A 16,416-nucleotide genomic window follows, 5' to 3' on the forward strand; every position below is an offset into this window, starting at 1 on the left:
TCTGTGCTGCGACTCTCATGCTGGCCCTGCTGCTGCATGGAGCAGACGCCTCCGATAGTTTGTAACTGCAGCTTCCATTGTTGAAGTTTTGATTTTTCTAAAAAGTAAAATGACTGCGGGGGTGGTGGGCAAGTAATGTTATTTGCAGTGCAGGGTTTCAATAAGTTATTTAAGAGTCGGGGAAAAAAGATCTGCACTTAACGTTGAAAAACTAATCATATAAAAATGTATACAAACTGCTGTTTGCATTTTTGTATTATTATGTTAATAATGGGAAAAAAAAGGAAAATGTCAGTAATATTGTGCTTTATTTTTGTGCTTTATGTATAGTATGTGTGAGTGTGTCAGCATGGTAAAATATTGTACTGGAGACACCAGGAACTACCACAGAAGCAGTTTCTAAATTCTGTAACAGGAATCATATGTGTGTGTGTGTGCGTGCGTGTGTGTGTACATGTGTTTGTGTGTTGTATATATACAGTTTGTGTGTAAGTGCCATGGCTTTCATGATTTCATGGTCTGTATCTCTCCACAGCATCACGTCACTTTTGACCCAGCAGGCTACTATGCAGTTGATGGTCTAAAGTCAGATACACCCTACATGTTTTCCCTGGCAGCAAAGTCTGACATCGGTTTAGGAGTCTTTACTCAGCCCATTGAGGCCAGGACTGCCCAATCCAGTAAGTACTACAGCCTTCTAAAGTTACTTTGGTTCAGGTTACTTGAATGATCAGTTGTTGCCTTTTTGTACTGATCCATTTTACTTTAAAACTAATTTATTAAAAGTGAACCAAGAGAAGGAAACAGGAGGTCAAATCGACATATGACAGGTAATTCATTGTACAGTGTTGGTGATGTTATCCAGCATCATCAGTGATACATGGACATTATAAGCAGGTCAAGCTGTACAATTTTTAACATAGGGTTATAGTTGTTAAGAATGTGCGCTCGTGTATACAACCCACCCCTCCATCATCTACAAACCTAGCTGTAACAAGTATGGAATTCTACCTGGTTAATATGTTTAGGTAAACAATGAACAATTGACAGAATTTTCTCACAGAAATGGTGACGGAAAATTGAAACTGAAAACCAGTGATACTTGGGCAAAACAATTTTGAATTGTCATTGAAAAAAAGACAGGAATGTATTCAAATAAAATGGAATCTTTTCCATATCCAGTTGCACTTTTTCTGTGCCAATAAATGATTTTCTTGTTACATATAGGTCATTTAAGCACATACACATACACACATACAAGATGTGTGTCATAATTACAGAATTTTATAAACTTGGCTCCTGGCGTAATTGTCTTTGTCATCCATTTAACAAATGTAACTTGAGATTTGCTATTATTGCATTGTGACCCTGAAAAGGCTGGATATCTGACTTCACTATTGGGGGGGACAATGAACAGGAAATTTTCTCACGAAAAGCTGCAATCAAAAGTAATTCTAAGTGATATATCGTAGGCAACTAGACTTGTTTTAGTCTCTTGAAGATGTTTCACCTCTCATCCAAGAGGCTTCTTTACTTCTAACTAACTAGAGTTGGCAGGCTTTTAAACTCTGTGTGGGAGTGTCCTTACAGAGTCATTAAGGACACATGTGAGCTCTGACTTTCAGAGTCGCTAGGGCCACTTGTGGGTCGTTGACTTAATCGGCCTTCATGTGGGTTGCTAGGGCTAGATGAGCCCAAGTTTGAATGGTTGTTAAGCTGTCTGGGGAGAGAACTCAGTACTGCATTGTAGGTGGGTGATAAGTAATGTCGTAGGCCACCTCCTCCCTTCAAAGACAGCCGTTCCAGTTTGACATAGATGGATTCCTTTCCTTCTCTTCTTCTCCTTGTGTTCTCTGGCAAAGATGTTTACATTGTTGTCCATTGTTGCATGATTTTTCTCCTTCAGATGTAAACGGACAGCAGAGTCTTGACCTGAGGAGTTGGCTTTCCTGTGTTGTGCCATTCGTTTATGGAGAGGTTTTCTTGTCTCCTGAATGTACAAGTGGTTGCATCGAACAGCATAAACTACATTACTCTGATTATGCCTGGGTGTTTTGATGGACAAGTTTCTGCCTCAGGGCGTTGGTAGGTTTGAAGTGAACTGGGATACTTCTTAATTTAATCAAATATCCTAAATTAAAAATTCACATCTGGCATTTTTAACAAAACAAACAAACAAAAAAAAATCTGTTGAAACTTCAGGGAGTTATGATATAAATTAAGGGGGGTTTGATCTCTTTATTGAGCCTTTATGGACATAATGGATTAGGAGATGCATATGTCCTAATATGGCCGCCATGTTCATGCACAAGATTCAGTCGCAAGGTTAACGACTGAACAAAATACAGTATGATTATAATTGTGTGCGTGTTTTATTCTTTTGTGTGTCAGAAGTTAATAAAAATGTCAGCCCATCTTATTGTTTTAATTTGCAAAGCACTTACTTGATGGATTTTGGAGATCATCACCACCAACACACTCTGCTCTGTTCCACAGACACTTGTACTAACCCTGCAGTATTTGGGGGCAGGGTTGGTCGGCAGTGGACCAAACCACTGTGAGGCAAGACCTGATCTTTAAAAACTTTAAAACGCATTGTTTTACGTCTAGTGCAGGGGTCAGCAACCTTTACGATCAAAAGAGCCATTTTTGCCCCTGTCCCTCGCCAAAACAATATGTCTGGAGCCGCAAAACATATTTGTATCTTATAATGAAGGTAACACGGCCTAGAAAGTCTAACTTAGCCTATCAAGACTATTAATCAGCCTCAATGAGCATTCATTTATAATTCCACATGATGTGGCAACTCTGCAGACAGTATAAGGTACTTGAACTTTGCATTTCCATTTCAATGATGCCATGTTCTGGTGCATTTATGAAATAAAAGAACTAACCTACAATAAATAGAAATAGAGTAGCAATACAGAACTATGTATGCAGACCCACTTAAGTCCTCCCTGTGTTTGTGAAAATGTACAAAATAAAAAGTAGCCTCATCTGATAATAAATAAAACACATAGTGGCAGGCAGTAAAAGTCAAAAAAAAAAACACAGAACAGTTTACATTTACAGTATTTTAGTCCATTTCAGTGTGAGTTAATCCTTCTTTTTTATCCTCGGCCACATACAACAATCAACCCTCGGGCTTGAGCATAAAACACAATGTGTTAACTCAGGATCATTCAATTACTCACAACTTGATAGAACAGATACAATTCTGTGTGTAGGCTACGCATTTTTACTGTCGGAGAATGCAAGAATCACTGTAGGCCTAAAGCAGTGATGATGATAAAATCACTGAAAAGCACTGATGCCATTGACTGGCCCTCTTATTCCCCTGACCTGCACCTAGAGTTCCCCCAGGACACCATCCACCGAGGAAAAATACCCTTTTTAAACCACATATTTTGGTTGAGACAGTGAGGGGTTTATTTCCCTCTAAATAAATACAGCTTTCCTGTGAGATCATGTGTGGCAGTCTTGGGCCCCTAATCCTTCAATCCATACAGTCTGCCCTGTTCCTCAATATGACACTACTTTGCTTTTATCCCAATAAAATTATTTCCTTTTTCCTTCCAAATTGTAATTCATGTTGTCTCACAACCACCAACCTCTACTCCAAATTTTTGTTTTTTTCAGACCAACGTTTATATTTGCAACTTAAATCGGCAGCTGTGCATTTCCCAAACATGGGACTCTTTGATCTTTTGTGCCTCATCATGGATTAATCCAAAGGTTCTTGTATGTAATGGAGTTGCATCTCTTTCAACTCATCACAAGCACCTCTTCTGCAGGTGAACAAACCAGCCTCCAACACTGTTTAAACAGTAACCTCACTAGGTCCACATGTAAAAAAATGCATGATAGCATAACATCTCTCCCACCTTCTCCTCACTCATTTCAACTGTTGGTTTTTTTCTGTTGTATTTTGTTGTACTCTGTTCTTGTATATCATTTTGCATAAATGCATTTATCTGTAATGCACCTGTTCAGTTTGGTGAGACTTCACATCCTGAATGCTAATTGTGTGAGATCACTTGTTTCACAGAAGATTATCTACAGTGTGAAGTTTCACCCTCATTTTTGTCTGCCCTATTGACTGTGTAGACCATCAGAGGAAGAAGCCATCAGTTCACAGAAAAATGTGTTTTCTGTTAATTATTGTGTTAATTTAATTTTTCAATTAGATAAACTGTTGCATATTAAATCCTAACAATTAACCGTCCAGTAAACCCTGTCTTCTAAGTATTATATTTATATAATCAATTTGATCATGCCCCGAAATACTTACCAAGGTTGTTATTGAGGTCTGAGAACACTGCAACATCACTAAAACAAGTCAGATACGACAAGAAACACGAGCAGTCAAAAGTTCAGACTGGTTGGAAATGGACATTTTAAGAGACTTTTCAGACGGCAGGTTTGAGGTGCTAGCTAAATGGGCATGATAATTCAGTCCTCAAGGAGGCTCTAACTACTCAGAGGCAGAATGAAGCAAAGCCCAATGCTCACAGGTTTAAGACAGACACCATTACAACAAATCCTTACAAGAGGATTCACCTTTATTTGTGTGTGGAAAAATTGGACAGCCCTATGCATATCTTGAAAAGTGTTCACGCTATCAACTTCTAAAAAGAGAAAAGTAGACAGTGTAAAACAGAGCAAGTAGTAGCAGTAGTAGATGGTGGATGACACGCCACAGTTTGTAAAAGCAGAAGCGAAGCAATAAATGTACTGCTGTGGATGGGAGCAGAATTATTTTAAGTGTAGGCTACATATTACTCTCTTCAAAACCACCAGACTCATTTTCTGCAGCGCTGCCTCATCTATTGTTTAATTCAGCTGTTTTGTATTTTCTGTTTACTTAAAAAAGCAATTTGTTAGTTATGGACAGAATGTTAGGTTAAAACACTTTAAAACTTAACTAACATTATCAACAAAATGTGAAGAAACAACAGTTGATGTTATGTTAAAGACATCTATACTGTGTTGCAGACACGTCTACTTAAGTTAGCATGCTAACCAGCGAGTCCAGCCAGTCCTGTCATATGAAACCACTTTGTACCATCATAGGCCATTGTCTGATAGGCCCAGTACTTTTAGCTTGGAGATGTATACCAGCTGTTATCATAAAATGAAACAAAACAAAATAAACCTAAAAAATGTCTCTTACGGAATACTCATATCTATTTTCCTTACTAAACAGGAAAAATACAATGGTACGCCATATGAATTCAAGTTTCTAAGACAAGCTTTATTGCCTTGTTAACTCATGGTAAAACACACTTCATTCAAACTCGACAGAAACTAAAAAAACTCATGGTTTGGTAACTTCCTGGTAGCTTCCAGATAGCTTCCTCCAGATAGGTAGGTTTATTTAACTAACTAGGCTCGTCTCAGCTCTGCCCAAACTCCACCTATTTGCCCATTATTGATAAGGCAAAGTCCAGCAAAGTCAGGCGCTGCCAAGATGGTGACGGCCAGTGCCATCCACTTTAGGCCTAATATTGTCTCTTTAGAAACCTTAAGGTGACGTCACAAAAACTCTGTTCACTATTTGACACATTCAATGATCTAATTGTGTTTTTTATTGATTAAGACTTTTTAAAACAGGTTTAATTCTGGATCTCTATTCTAGTCTGCTGATGAGGTATATAATTTACTTCTACTGTTCCCTGTTTTCCCAAGGCGTTCGTGATGACGAACATGACACACAAGGAAAAATAAAACAGAAAGGCAACCTCCATGCCAATGTGAAATGAGTCAGTTGCCTATTTTTAGTGGCTTTACCCACGCATACAGGATAGTCAGCAATTAACTCCTTTCATGTGCCAGTGGACCTCCTCCTAATCAATAATATTCTGAATTAGTTGCTAATGGAAGTTGCTAGGGAATGAGACATAAAAGAATTACCCCTTGTGGGATTAAAATGGTATAAAAAATAAAAAAAATCTTGCTTCTTTCTCATCTCTGTTGAGAGTTGCATGGGCAGGGCAAAGCATCTGAACAGGACATCCTTGAATCTATGTTCATTGCTACCTACTGAGCTGGAAATGAGCAGCGCACTATGGCTGTGAGTGAATGGTAGTTGTAAGCAAAAGGTAGACGCAGGTGTAACTTTAAGTTGTGTGCTGTGTTGTGCTGCAGTGCCTGCCGCTCCTCCCAGGAAAGTGGAGGCAGATGCCCTCAACTCCACTGCCATCAGGGTGACCTGGAAGCCTCCCCTGTCTGTGAAGCAGCATGGCCAGATCAGAGGCTACCAGCTGGTGTACACCCGGCTAGAGAACGGGGAGCCTCACGGCCAGCCAGTCATCATGGACGTGCCCCTTCCTGAAGCCCAGGTACTGTCACATTCTGTCTAAAGGGTCCCATGACAGGTTAAACAGATGTTTTTGTTATCTCACTTGGCGGGAACAATGGCTGACAAAAAAATGGGAGTTTGGTTTAAATCCCAGGAATCCTTGGCAAAAGCTATTCCTTGACAGATGTCAACTGGTAAAAGGACTGTACTCGTATATCGCTTTTCTAGTTTAGTTACCACTCAAATGTTTACAACACAAGTTAGCATTCACCCATTCACACACACTTAAGCCTGATTTATGCTTCTACGTCGTCGACGCAGACCCCTACGCCGACCCTGCGCTGTAGCGTGACGTGCACCTCCAAAAAATCCTGACTACGCGTCGCGTCGACGCGTCGAGACGCAAACGGCAAGGACTGTGATTGGTCCGCTCAGAAAGTCATTTTCGGCAGTTGCTTTTCCGGTCAACAGTACAACAACACCGGTTGGCGGTGAATTGCAGAACAATGCGTTCCCTCGACGCAGAACTTCGAATGCTCAATGACGGCGTAGGGTCGACGACGTAACTACGCCGTCGCTGCGACGCAGAAGCATAAACTAGGCTTTATACACTGAGTCTGCCATGCAAGGCACCATCTACTCTTTTAATTTTTTTCCCTTTTTCCTTTGTCCACACGATTTAAACTTATAAATGGAGGAACTCATGTCTTCTTTCGGCTAATTTGCTAATTTACTTTTGGCTGTATAAGCTTTCAAGCGACAGGCACTCCAGCCAATTCCCTCATAAGCGTCAATGTTAATTTTGGACCTAAATTTCAGGAAAAAAGCAGACAACATCAGTTTTCTAACCTGCAGTCATTCCCTCATTTTTGACTCTACAAAAGCAAGTCTACATCAATTCTACATCAATGCGTTCAGCTACTTCTCCTGTCACTCATGACATAAAAATATGCGCAATAGCATAATTATAGAATAGTTTACTGAATAAATAACTCAGCAATGGCTTGAGATCGTGATACTGTGGTTGCAGTGAGTAGCTTTAGCCAGCATGGCTAGAAAACATGCTGTGTTTGCAATGAACAGGCTTTAGCCAGCAATGGCTAGAGAACTGTGATGGCCTGCTTTTGATGTATAGAATTTAGTCAGCTGTGGCAAACAAATTTAAAGATTGACGACCAAACTGAAATACCATTCTTCTCCTTTGTACGAGGAGGAACAGGAGGAGCGCTGCCAGAGCCCGACAAAATGACCTCCAGCAGACCAATGGTGTGCATGTTTCTGACCAAACTGGTGTAGGACAATGCCCAGCCTCATGTGACCAGAGTGTTTATGCAGTGCCTGGATGATGATTGACTGGCCCTCTTGTTCCCCTGATCTAAATCCAATTGAGCACCTATGGGACGTTATGTATTGATCAGGGTTGGGTATCAAGAACCGGTTCCAAATTGGAGCTAAAAGTAGCAACATCTCATGCTCAGGTACAAAACACAGAGGAGCTGACATTTGCCTTTTATATTGAAGGTAAACATATGATGTCTACAAATTATACTAATATTTTTCTTAGATGCGAGTTCAGACAGCACCCTTCCAACTCCGCTTCATCATCCCCAGAGACCCCCCTCTAGTACAGAAACTCCTTTCACTTTAGCCATGAAGGGGAAGATGAGCAAGGAGAAAGTGGATGAATGTCACAGATGGTGAAATTATGCGTACCGTGCACGCAGTCTTTACAGTCTGATTATTGTGATGTTGGCAAGAAAGGATAAGAAAAGTGTGAATAAGGGTGACATTTTATTTAGAGCTGTTTTCTTTTCACTAAATTGTGCTACCCTTACATAGTTTAAAAAAAAACCCTTCACTACGATTACACAGTGATGCATAAATTGTTAACCTTGTTTATACTCTCTTCTGTATATATGTTTGCAGCGCCGCCCCTCCCTACACGCAGAACACGCGCTGTGCGTAGGGCCCCACGGTCCATGGGGGGCCCCATTTTGCGCAAGGGGATGCATTCTCTGCAAATGCGCAAAGGATGCGCATCGCTGCCATGAGGCGCGCGTATAGCACCAAGTCAGTCCGAGGCAGGAGAGAAAATAAAAAGAGACGAGTAATCTGACACCGCAAGCGTTGCCGCAATCATTGACAGCACGCAGCATCTGACCAATCAGCGGTCAGATGTGCCGACAGGCAGTTGGATGCAGGTGGAGAGATGGCCTCCAAATGGCAATATGAATCGGGAGCAAGCAAAAGAAAGACAAAGTCAAAACAAGAGGAGGCTCGTGCTTCACTTGAAGGTGGGCACCCTAGCTGCTAGCCTGCTAATCATGAGACAGAAGAGAGGATAATTCTGTCTAGATGTGGACTGGAGATTAAATTTTCCAGCGGCCCTGATCATCATTTATTCAATGTCTTGTTAACTGCATATACATTCACCTCTGTTGAAAAAGGAGTGGTCGTATGTTGGCTCAGGTTTGTAGCCTATTAATCTATGCTATCAATAGAAGTTTTGGGCTATTTTTATGGAGGTAAAATGTCGCCATCTCTTGGTGAATTTAAGTCATAACAGTCGTATAAGATTAGATAAGATAAGATAAATTGATATAATCCTTTATTTGACCCACAATGGAGAAATTTAAAGCGTTGCAGCAGCAAACAGCAGTGTAGGAATATAGAACCTAAGTACAAAATGTAAAAATAAGTATATAAAAATATATAGAAATATCATCATATCAAAATAAAATTCTGCTTAGGGCCCCAATTTGGCCAGGGGCGGCCCTGTATGTTTGTCAGTCTGCATTATAATTAATAATAATAATAATAAATAATAAAATAAATATAATGATAATGATCTTTATGAAAATAAACAAATAAATACATGGTCTTTATATACCTAAATATATTTTCCGGTATTTTGGGGGGAGTAAGAATACCTTCAGATGTAACTGGCACTATATAAGGGCTGTAGCTGTGCATAATGGCTGTACCACATGGCACAATAGCTGCTTTGGCGTGGCGAGAGGACATTGCCAATTTAGGCTAGAGCGAGTTTTCAAGGACTGTACTGATGTTCTGGCCCACGATGATAACCGCTCATTAAGCAGCGATAGAGCGGGGATCCCCTCTCCTCTTTCTGTAGCACGCACACTCTCACTGTGCGCAGAGATGCGTCTCTCTGCCTCTCTTGAAATCAGACCACTTTTAACTCCTCCAAAGTCTGTGGCGCTGAACTTATGGCATTCACTGCCATATAGTTCCTCATTAAATATGACAGTATGAATCAGCTTTTTTTTCTCCACATCATTTCACCAGTTTAATTGCTGGACCGAGAGGTCTCCTACTCCACTCAATAGGTCCATTCTCAGTATACATGCACTGGAGGCTTCAGTTTCATACATACTTTTAAAAAAAAAAATTTTTTTATACTCTTTATTTATAAATCATTTTCATCTTTTAGTACAGGAAGGTAAGACAAAAGACAAATACAAAACATTGAACAATTACCCATATTCAAGGTCCGGGGGTGATCAGTAGATCCAAAAGACAAAGTATCATACCCAGTACATGCATACAGTCTCACTCATTGGCCAAATATGCTTGCCATTTCTGCCATCGTTTTTCACCTAGATCTTTTTGGAGTCTGATTGAGTAAGTCATTTGCTCTAGTACATGTAGTTGTTTTACAATATTAACAAAAGAATCTGTAGTGGGGGCATTTTTCTGGAGCCAACATTTTGTGATGGTCTTTTTACTTGCAGCCAGCAAGACCCTAAGAAGGTACATATCAGCTTCACTCAACCCATCTGGCATATTCCCAAGATAGAGAGTTGTGAATAATACATTCATATTAAAACATAGAACCTTTGGAATAATTTTTGCCACTTCCCTCCAGAAAAACTGGATGGGGGGGCAAGACCAAAAAACATGGGCATGATCAGCAAAGACCTCTCCACATTCTCTCCAGCAGGCCAATTGTGTACCAGTCTGTTTGGACTTCTGCTTGGGAGTTATAAAATAACGAATTAAGCTTTTCCAACAGAAGTCTCTCCAAGTCCAGGAGTTGGTGGAGGATGACTGTGTTTCCCAGGCGTTCAGCCACATTTCCTCTGTTATCACGATGTTCAACTCTTTTTCCCATCGTTGTTTCACATAGTCTGTAGAATCCTTCTTCAATGAGGTGATGCTGTGGTATAACTTGCTTATAAGTCCTTTAATATTCCCAGAGTTGTATGCATCCATAAATATATGCTCTGCTGGGTTACAACCTTTCAGCTTTTTACAAAAATAATCACGGAACTGTAAGTACCTGTAGAAGTCTTGCCCACATAGTCCATACATTTGACATAAGTTGTTAAAGCTGTCAAGCTCCCATTTTTTAACGATTTTACATACAGCAGTAACACCATGATAGGTCCATTGTTTATATCTATGATCTAGTAATGCTGGTGTGAATTTGGGGTCATACGCTGGCCATCTAAGTAGTTTTATCTGTTTTTGGAGTTCAAATTTTTTAACCACCTCCCCCCATACCTTCAATGAGCAGTTCACCCATTGGCTCTCCGTATGTAATATTTTTTTCTCCATTCCCAAACAACCAAGCAGTGATTGTATTGGTGCATCTGTTAATGATAACTCCATGGTTTTCCATTTAGCTACATAAGAAGAATTACACCAATATACTAGAGGTCTCAGTAGGGCTGCTAAATAGTAGTCCCTTAAAGATGGGAGGGCCTTACCGCCCCTGTCCTCTGGAAGCCGAAGGGTGGAAAATTTAACCCTTGGTCTCTGTTTATTCCAGATGAATCGTGAAATATGTTTATTCCATTCTCTAAATTGTTTCAGAGGGATTTCAACTGGCAATGATAAAAAGAGATATAATAACCTAGGGAGAATATTCATTTTTATTGATCTAATTCTGCTACCAAAGTCAAGAGGCAGCAGGCTCCACCCATCAAGGTCATCATATATTTTTTGGTTAATACAGTTATAGTTAATGTTGAATAATTGTGACAAGTCTTTAGGCAAACTCACTCCCAGATATTTAATACAGGGTGCGTTCCAATTAAAACTATACATTACGTTGAGTTCTTCTGTAGGTGTGTAATTAAATGTCAGAACCTGTGTTTTATGCACATTTAGGACATATCCTGAATATTCCCCATATGTTTTCAGCATTTTCATTAATAGAGGCAGGCCTGAATCAGGATTTTTTATTGTGATCAATACGTCGTCAGCATACAGACTTATTTTATATTCCACTCCTCCCATGGAAATACCTTCTAATTCTGTCTGCTGACGTATTGCTTGGGCTAAAGGTTCGATGAATAAATTAAATAAGTTGGGGCTGAGAGGGCAGCCCTGCCTGCAACCACGTTGTAAAGTTATAGAATCAGACAGACTGCCATTAACTTTAATTCTCGCAGTGGGGGAGGCGTAAAGTGCCTGGATACAGTGTATAAAATCCTTACTAAATTTAAATCTCTTCATAACTAAATACAGAAATTCCCACCCAACTGAATCGCAAGCTTTCTCAGCGTCTAAACTGAGAATAATGGCACTAATTTGGTTTTTGTTAATCTGTTCAATGGTATGTATGTAATTGTTAGTAATTTTATTTGTAGTAGGGTCTATAATCTTATGGATAGAATTTTCTGCCTGTTGTTTTTTTAGCCTCCAAGCCAACAATTTTGCAGCCCTAGGGCCAGCCTCGTAATATCTTTGTTTCATGAATCTTATATTTTTCTCCACCTCCTCTCCTAATATTTTATCTATTTCCTGTTTAGTATGTCTGATTTGTTGTATAATTGAGGGTTCTTTATTTGTTATGTGTATTTGTTCCAGATCTCTCAGTTTTTCCTGTAAACCAATTAATTTTTGGGTTTTCACCTTTTTAAGTGCAGCTGTCCTGGCTATAATCTTCCCCCTGAGAACAGCTTTAGCTGCGTCCCATAATATACTGGGGTTTACTTCTTCATTATTATTGTCCTGCATGTATAATGCTAAGTCCTTCTCCATTGAATTTCTAAAGGTACGGTCATTTAGCAAACCAGTATTAAGTCGCCACAAAGTTTTTCGCTGTCTACCATCTAAATGTAAAGTTAGAAAAATCCCTGAGTGGTCTGAAAGATCCCTCTGACCTATTCTGCAATATTTCAGCCTATGCAGATCTTTGTTGTACATGAAAAAATAGTCAATCCTTGAGTGGGCTGTGTGTCTTGCAGAATAAAAAGTATATCCTGGAGTTGATCCATTCAGAGCCCTCCATACATCAATAAGTCCCAAGTCTTTAAGTACTTTGTTTATGCGTTTTTCAATCAAATTCCTTCTTCTTATTCTATTGGTTGTATCTAAAGAGGGGTTCAGAAGTATATTATAATCTCCAGCACAAATAAGGGTCCCATACGTTTGTGATGTAATTAGTTCAAATATCCTTCTGAAAAAGGTTATATTGCTCCCTGGTGGAGCATAGACATTAAATAATGTTACTTCTTTCTGGTCTATTTTTCCTTTTACCAAAACAAATCTACCTTCTCTATCATTAATTTGAGATACTAATTCGAATTTAACAGCATTTGAAATCAATATAGCTACTCCCCTTCTTTTTCCTTTCTTATATGATGAAAAGAAGGTATTTCTAAACCCCATCTTTTTAAGTTTTTCATGTTCAGCACCTGAAAGGTTTGTCTCCTGCTAAAATGCCACATTCACCTTTTCCCTTTTTATTTTAGCTATCATTTTACTTCTTTTGACCGGGTTATTCAGCCCATTTACATTCAGAGACAGTATATTATAATGTTGATAATACGTCAGTCTTACATTTGAAACATTCTTGTATCACCCCGGACCAATGGTAAACAACAATACAGTATAGAACAGAACTTTGTAGAACAGTGAACTGAACTTCCATCAGAAAAGCTGTCATGTTGCTTTAGACAGTGAGGGGGCTGGCCACAAGGTGGGGCCCTCAGGAGTGAAAGGGCAAAAAAAAAAAAAAAAAAAGAGAGAGAGAGAGTTTGGTGGCTCTGTCTTTTGCCCATGGGCATCAGCCTATATTTTAACTAAACATCATTATATTAAGATAATGGGGAAATTATGGTTAAATGTCTCACTCATCCCTTGCTGTGGCTCCTGGTTCTGTTCTGCGGTACTCCTTTAGCTTATCCCGAATCTGCTCCTGGAACCGGTGCTTTTCTCCACCAGGTCGGGCCTCCGTTGTCTCCCAGGGTAGAAGCCGAGCCAGCGTCTCCCCCGAGATGTCTTTGCTCTTGGTCCTGCCGGGGATCTCGCCCACCGTGTATCCTCTCCTCCGCAGGTCTTCTGCTGCTTGTGCAGCGCTGTTGTACGTTACAGGACCCGTTTCAAAAAAAGCACGCAATCTTGTTAGTGGAGTCTGGAAACATGCGCCATTATCCCCTAGTGTTTTCTTGATGGGTATATGTTCCTTCCTTTTGTTCTGCACCTCCGTTGCATAATCGTGATCAAAATACACCCGTTTGTTTTGGACACGGAGTTCTTTTTTCCAGGCGGCGTGAAGGACCTTTTCTTTGACAGCGAACTGGAGGAAACAAACCACCATAGAGCGTGGCGGGGCACTCGGTGGTGGTTTCGGTGCCATGGCGCGGTGTGCGCGCTCAATCCCCAGTCCACGGCCGAGTTCATTCCCCAGCTTTGTCTTGATGTAGTTTTCAATAAAAGTCACTGCTGACGTGCCCTCGGCATCCTCGGGGATGCCATAAATCCTGAAATTATTGCGCCTAGAGCGCCCCTCCAGATTGGTCACTTTTTCCTGTTTAGTGAGCAGCTGGGTGAGAGTATCTTTGACTCCGATGTCCCATCTTTCCATGTCGAGCATGTTTTCTTCCATCTGGCCTACGCGTTTCACTGCCCCTTCAATTTGACCTGTCACATCTTGAATTTTCCGGTTTACTTCTGAAACAAATTAGTCCATTTGTTTTTTAATATCTTCCCTGAAACACGTGCGGAAGTCTGAGAAGTCCTTTTTCAATTCAGCCTGGAGCGCTGCCATTCCCGTAGTCATAACTTCACTCACCGCCGTACGGATTGAATCCAAAGTGTCGATCTCTCTGCGGCCTCCATCTTGTTTTGGAGTTTCGCTAGCTTCAGCCTCCATCTCAAATTCTCTTTCAGAGTTACTGCGTAGTTCATATCCTCCTTTCTTGACTTTGTCCCCATTCATCATCGAAGCGAGATGTAATTTGTTTGTTTGTGTGTAGTATAAATGAGTAAAGAAAATTGAATTTAAGGATGATGCCCGGAGCTCAGTTACTATGCTGCCATACTGTGTAGCGCGCCACCGGAAGTCAGTTTCATACATACTTGACATACATGAGTGCTGAAGTTTTTGAAGTATCAAAAGAAATCATGCTTGTAACCCACTATTAAAATTAGCAGGGAAAATTACATTATTATTAGTAAATTAAATTAATTAAATAGTAACCCTTTTGGCAGTGAATGGTAATACACCTTCTAGCGACAAACTGAACAAACTTCCTACACTGTGAAGCTCAAACATTCTACAGTTAGAACAGCAGAATACATGTTTGAGTGGGCAAGAACTTCAAGTAATTAGCAGAATGTAATGAATATGTATTAGTTGCAGCAATCTGATATTCCCCTGTAAGCATACTAAATAAGATACCTTAAGGCTAGCAGTGACCAGACGCATAAAATTATTGCCAGGAGTAATCTGAATTAATAGAAATAATGACCAGATGTGTGAATAAAATACAAAGTTCAGCTATGACTGAAAGTAAAAGGAAAATAACTCAAAGGGGACAGAAAGTAAAAGATAGACATGAAACCGAAAGGCGATGTGAGACATATGCCATTATTCATTATAGAATTTATGCAACCTCATAAACAGGGCAAGCGCTTTGCCTATTGATGTAAGACAGACTTCTGTGACAAGGGAGAAATGATGAGACTCTCCTTAAAACTGTGGATGGTAAAAGCTTTGTGGCAGAATACTTAAGCCTTAAAGGATAACTACCGTTTTTTACAACCTGGACCTTATTTCTAGCAAAATATATGATAATTTACTCACCCAGATAACTTTGGTGTCATTTGGCGTCGTTCGGACGAAATTAGATCCAGTGCAGCGCCGATATATCCATATAATGCGAGTAACGGGGCATCGACACACAGCCTCTATATAACGCATTATCTGCCACGAAACTAGTTTATTTCACTAATATTTTGTTATGATATGCTAGTGCTATTCCCCTCTGAGTCCGGGCTCGTCTGTTGTCAACATCCGGGGTCTGTAGGTTGACCTACTGTCGAGATTGTCGTCTCTGAGCTGCGCGCGCACCCGCGACAGCCCAGCTTGTTTACCTGTAGCTGCTACTGCTAGTTTGACCCCGGATGTTGATAACGGACGAGCCCGGATTCAGAGGGGAATAGCGCTAGCATATCATAACAAAATATTAGTGAAATAAACTAGTTTCGTGGCAGATAATGTGTTATATAGAGGCTGTGTGTTGATGCCCCATTACTCGCATTTATATGGATATATCGGCGCTACACTGGATCTAATTTCGTCCGAACGACTTCAAATGACACCAAAGTTATCTGGGTGAGTAAATTATCATATATTTTGCTAGAAATAAGGTCCAGGTTGTAAAAAACGGTAGTTATCCTTTAAGAATTAAGAAGTGTGGATAGGCAAAAATGTGCATCCAATATGGTATGGGTGCTGCCATCGCTTAATCTATACAATTGGCAATTGATAGATGCTGATGACCACTTCGATTGCTTGATCAAAATTCATCTAAATTCTATACACTTTTCATCTCAATTAGTATACCTGATACAAAAGTGATTTTGTAGGCCTACACACATCTGGTACAAGGATTTACTAAGCAAATGGAAGAAGACTCGTAACAGTAGGTTTCATGCTAGATATGCAAATACACTTATTGGATGGATAAATGTAGAAATACAGCCTTTCTGAGTATGCCTTTCAATAAATGTCTGAACCCTTGCAGTTGAGGCAAGTCAACATTCAGGCTATTATAGAATTGATGATAATGTCCTTATCCCTTGAGATGAGGCTTTAAAAAAAACCTGCACCACTGTTACGGTGTTTATGGTAAAGT

General features: G+C 40.0%; 1 protein-coding gene across 12 annotated transcripts in view; it reads left to right on the forward strand.

The window, feature by feature from the left end:
* The window catches only part of ptprfa (protein tyrosine phosphatase receptor type Fa), a 541,915-nt gene that overhangs the window by 241,203 nt on the left and 284,296 nt on the right, over positions 1-16,416 (forward strand). For all 12 annotated transcript variants that reach the window (XM_084354897.1, XM_084354905.1, XM_084354902.1 and 9 more), the window contains 2 exons: positions 536-680; positions 6,148-6,341. In XM_084354897.1, the coding sequence (XP_084211023.1) occupies positions 536-680; positions 6,148-6,341 (339 nt within the window). The remainder of the gene's footprint in view (positions 1-535; positions 681-6,147; positions 6,342-16,416) is intronic.

The sequence above is a fragment of the Pagrus pagrus genome, assembly GCF_965226575.1.
Source record: "Pagrus pagrus genome assembly, chromosome: 6".
Taxonomy (NCBI): domain Eukaryota; kingdom Metazoa; phylum Chordata; class Actinopteri; order Spariformes; family Sparidae; genus Pagrus; species Pagrus pagrus.